General features: G+C 38.1%; 1 protein-coding gene across 1 annotated transcript; it reads right to left on the reverse strand.

Moving 5' to 3' along the window:
* Window positions 1-423: 423 nt before the first annotated feature.
* On the reverse strand, window positions 424-855 carry LOC138881655 (uncharacterized). The gene has a single exon (XM_070161900.1). It carries the CDS (start codon window positions 853-855, stop codon window positions 424-426), a length of 432 nt encoding a protein of 143 aa, XP_070018001.1.
* Between the last annotated feature and the right edge of the window lie 4,232 nt (window positions 856-5,087).

Below are 5,087 nucleotides of genomic sequence, written 5' to 3' on the forward strand. Positions count from 1 at the left end.
TATTGTACTTGTAATGGTCCTTCTTGTGGAGAGGACAATATTTGATAAAATATCCTGGTTTCCCGCATTTGTGACAACAATCATAGCCTTTTGTTCTGCTGGAGCTTCCCTTTTTAGGAATGCCTCCATTTCTACGAACCATTTTCAGAAACCTCCGTGTCAAATAGGCCATGTCAGCATCATCACCACTTGAGTCACTATTGTCTCCTTTGAGAACCAGGTTCTTCTCCTTTCTGGGTACTCTTCTTTCATCATCTTTTTCTTCTTCTTCTTCTTCTTCATTTGCATTTTGTAGGTCTTCGAATTTCCAATGAGTTCGTGAATCATTAACTTTTATAGATCTTTTGCCTTTGTAATAGCATCGACATTGCTCTCCCATGAAGCAAGTAACACACTGAGTATTTTTCTGACCAGTTTATTTCTTTAGATACTCTCTCCTAGAGAATGAAGCTCATTGATGATGGAAGTGAAACGAATATGCATGTCTTGAATGGACTCATCCAAATTCATCATGAAGAGTTCATACTCAGTAGTGAGCATGTCGATTTTTGACAGCTTGACTTGAGTCGTACCTTCATGTGCAACTTGGAGAGTCTTCCAGATCTCATTGGCAGATTGACAGGCTGAGATTCGGTTGTACTCGTCTAGTCCAATACCATAGACGAGGATCTTATTTGCTCGAAAGTTTTTCTCGATGGCTTTACGATCGACGTCATTATATTCCTTCCTTATCTTTAGAACTTGGACAGTTGTCTCGCCAATGGTCTTCATAGGAACAAAGGGTCCGTCAGATATAATATAATAGAGCTCCGAATCTTCAGCCATGATAAAATTATCATTCTTATCTTCCACCATCCATAGTATTGTCCATTGAATCTTGGTGAATTGTAGGTTGATTGACCTTCTTCAAAATTTGGTAAAGCAGCCATGAAGATCTTTTCTAGGTGTTAGCCTTATAGAAAGAACCTGCTCTGATACCAATTGATGTAAACTAAGAGTCCACATTAAAGAGTTGACTTATATTGTGATAGGAAGAACTGATATTCATTTGTTCTCTCTGTTGTTCCCTTAGCTTATTGCATTTGGAACTTGTGTCATATATATGACTTATTGGTCTTAGAGCGGAGAGGCTTTATATCATGTTCTTGATCTAGTTCTCATATGAAGTTTGTTAAATCATCAAAATAAAAAGACACATAACTTATCAAAGTACGACCGATAAGTATTAAGTATTAATTACATGACTAAGTAATAAAAAAAAAGTTATGCATTTTCATTGTCTAAACCAATGCAAAACTTTTAAAAAAATATTCAATTCTATTGTCGTTCCTAGTATTGAACTAAATTTCTTTGTTAGTATTAATATTGATTTGGTTTTACTTTAGGCTTTATTTATGTTACTATACAACATATTGGACTATTCAAAAATTCAAGTCCAAGCTTGAGTTAATATGTTAAAAGAGAGAACTATGAAAAAGTTTAAGAACTATTAATAAATTACATTAAAATATATATTTTTAAATATAAAATATTTTTAAAAACTTTTATGCATATAATGTCGGGTTGGTTTAGTTTCGATTCGTCTTTTTTTAGTTAAAATCAAACCAAATCAATTATTGTTGATTTTTTCCAACACCAAACCAAATTAAACCAAATCATAATCAATTTTTTTCCAGTTTGACTTGTATTATTGATTTGACGCGGTTTGTCGGTTTCTTCTATACAACCCGGCTAGGTGATATGAAACTTCTACGGACCAAAAGGAAGTGATGGTGGTTATCTAGTCTATCTACATAAACCCCTAATTCTAGGAATCCGTTTAACCACGAGTAAAATTATACTACAAATAGTGCAAGTGTAGTGGGTCCCTGCCATGATTAATGTCCTATGCAAGTAATTTGCTTAGATTTTTAATAGGCAAAATATATAGTTTACTCATCCACCTTGCACCCAAATTCCTGTTACACACCTGTTGACCACATGTTAAATTTTACACACCAAATCTTTCAAATGTGTGTCAATTACACACTACTTTTGACCAGCCTAGTTAATATTCAATGTTGTGTATACATGCGTATCTCTGAATTTAAAAGCAACCTTTTAATCAACTGACACCTTTACAGAATCGACCCGCTCAAATAAAAAACCAATAATCAGTGCATCACCTTCCCCACCACTGCATCGCCTTCTCCACCATTGCAACCCCTTCTTCTTTGTAAAGAAAACTCCACCACAGTTACCACAAAACTACTACCTGCAACACCTAATAGATGCACACAAACAACATACCCAAAAAATATCACCTATCAGAATTTTGCCTGAAACTTCATCTCCGACCATCCCTTTTCTTTCTGTCATTATTTTTTCGTTTCACAAAGCTAGATAATGATGAGCCAAAAGAAAATAACGAAAAAGAAAAATTTTAGATCTTTTGTTGGCAAAATTAAAATAACCACAAAGCTCACTTTGTCAACAAAAATCCAAATTAAGAAATTGAAAACTTAAATTCAAACAAAATGGTTGATTTTTTTAGAAGAAATTTCAAATCTTGAGCAACCAAAAGAAAAAGCAAAATGGGAGAAGGTTCTCAGGGAAGAAGACGAAATAGGAGGAGGGGAGATGACATCGGATAGGGGAAGAAGATGAGAGGGGAAGGGGCATCTGGACAATATAAAGCAATGTGAGAAGAGATTTTTGTGTGGAGTTGTGGGGGGAGGGAGGGAGTCGACATAGATTGGGGAAGGGGTATGGGCCGGGGAAGAAGACAAGAGAGGGAAGGGTTATTTTTCCCTTTTTATTTTTTCGTTAATTATTTGTTAATTGGTGTAAAAAGGAAAAAACATAAAAGTTAGACACTTGGATTCTTTATAAAACTTGTGACATGAAAGTTTTATCATTCACGCGCTTGTTTTATGTGTGTAACATGTTGGTGACACATAGCTAAAGTAGTATGTAATTGGCACACATTTGAAAGGTTTGGTGTGTAAAATTAAACATGTGGTCAACAGGTGTGTAACTAAGGGTGTGCATTCGAATCAGTTTATCGATAAATCGAATCGATTATTTGTTATCGGTTTATCGATTTATCGATTTCGATTTTTGAAATTTTCCTTATCGAGTTATCTATTTCGATTTTGTCCTCTTCAGTTATCGATTTATCGATAAATCGATAAGATATACTAAAAATGCAGTTCATAGACGACCTTTTCTGGAAACACTAATATTTGGGTCGATGATTCCATCATGCTATTGCTGGATTGTCTTGAGCCCATTCGATACCAACTTCCAGTATGCAACATTGGCTTCCTAATAAGCCCTTCGTTAGAGCTAGCTGAATCATCTCTAAAACTCGTTCGAGCAATGTCTTTCCCTTTTGGTGGCAATAATGCCTTTCGAAGCAACCCCTCCTTAGAGCTTACGGAATCTTCTCGAAAACTCATTTTGCAAATGTCTTCCCTTTTTGCTTTGCAATATTGTGGCTGAAGCATCAAGTAGTGAAGAGGATGACATGACTGAGTCTAGGAATGAATGAAACAAAGACGGACAAGTTTGACCCATGTATGTAAATTCGAGTGGCAACACTCGAAGGAAGTTGACACGTGTTGAATGCCCAGAAAACAGAACACTTCTAAAACAGTTACACTAATTTTCTTGAATTTAAATAAGTAGCTGAGATCATAGCACCATCGGGGCCACCACCACCATGGATCACAACTGTGGTTCCTATCCACCAAAGCACATTGAGTTTTGAGACGAAGGGATGACAGACGTTGTATATAGAAGACTTGATCCGTGCTAGAATGAGACCCATCTGCCTATTCCACGAGCCGTCCTAGTGGCTTCTATTATAGTTGGGTACCTAATTAATGTGGATGTCGTGATATTGTCCAATATTTCATTGGTAGCATAGTAAACCAACATATCCTACCCTTATCCCAACACTATCACATAGTACCTTACTGATGCAAAGGTAGACATAAGAACTTATGACTCAAAGGTGAAGCCAAAGAAGCCATTTGACTGGTACTCCTTGATGGATTCGACCAACCCAAAGAAGAGAGCTCAGTCTTCTACCACCACAGTCCAGTCTGATGAGCCGACAGTGGTAGTGTCTAAGATAACTGACATTCTATCTACCTCTACTGAGCCATCTTCTAGTGCTGCTGCTATGCCTCCGCCACCATCGCTAGATCATATCATAGCCCCCAGGGTAGCCCCTGCACCAGCTCTGAGGCCGGTGCCCATGCCTACAACTTCATTATCTGCTCTGCGAGTCTCCCATACTAACAACTAGATGCAAACAACTACTTCAAAGTTGTCTGAGATATCTAGTACTGTTGCAGCGTAGTGAACTTCATATGCACCACAAGTCTCCGTTGATCTTGATAAGAAGTTGCAAAAGATTCTGGACAACCAGAAGATGATCATGGACACTCTAGTACAACAGGGGCCGGTTATTGAGGAGTTAACCAAGGAAGTGAAGAAGATGAGGAAGTCCCAAACAAGCAAGATATCAGTTGATAAGCTTAGGAAGGAGGTGACCTGACTTGCAACAGCTAGGGATTTTCCATTTGACATGTTACTTGACCCAGATCAGTCCACCCCAGATCCATATGCACCATCTGAACCGGTTGTACCAGCTAGCCAGTCTTATGAGCCTTGCTTTGCTGGTGACACTGCTTAGGTGGTGCATGCGATGTTTTCCACTCCTACCATGCCCAGTTATGATGATGGTGAGATACGGTTGGCTGACCCAACAGGAGATGATGCTGCTGGGGACATAATAACTAGGGATTTTGCTACATTTTATACTCCTTCTTGATTAAGTTTTGATTAGAAATATGTACAAAATATTCCCAACGTGACATGATGTCAAAGATCAGCTCAAAAAGGAGTGAAACTTGCACAAGTATCAAGGCAAGACAAAGCTCAGGCAAAATAAGGCCAGTGCGGCCGCACACCATTCTGTGCCCGTCCGCACAAGTGAGATTCAGAGAGTATACAACTTAGGAAAATCAAGCAATGCGGCCGCATGGGATTTAATGCGGTCTGCACTGAAGTTAATGCGGCCGCACTCGATTTAATGC

This window comes from Nicotiana sylvestris, chromosome 11 (assembly GCF_000393655.2).
Source record: "Nicotiana sylvestris chromosome 11, ASM39365v2, whole genome shotgun sequence".
Taxonomy (NCBI): Eukaryota; Viridiplantae; Streptophyta; class Magnoliopsida; order Solanales; family Solanaceae; genus Nicotiana; species Nicotiana sylvestris.

Coding starts and splice junctions, on each gene's coding strand:
- LOC138881655 (XM_070161900.1), bottom strand. CDS start 855: ATGGTGGAAGATAAGAATGATAATTTTATCATGGCTGAAGATTCGGAG.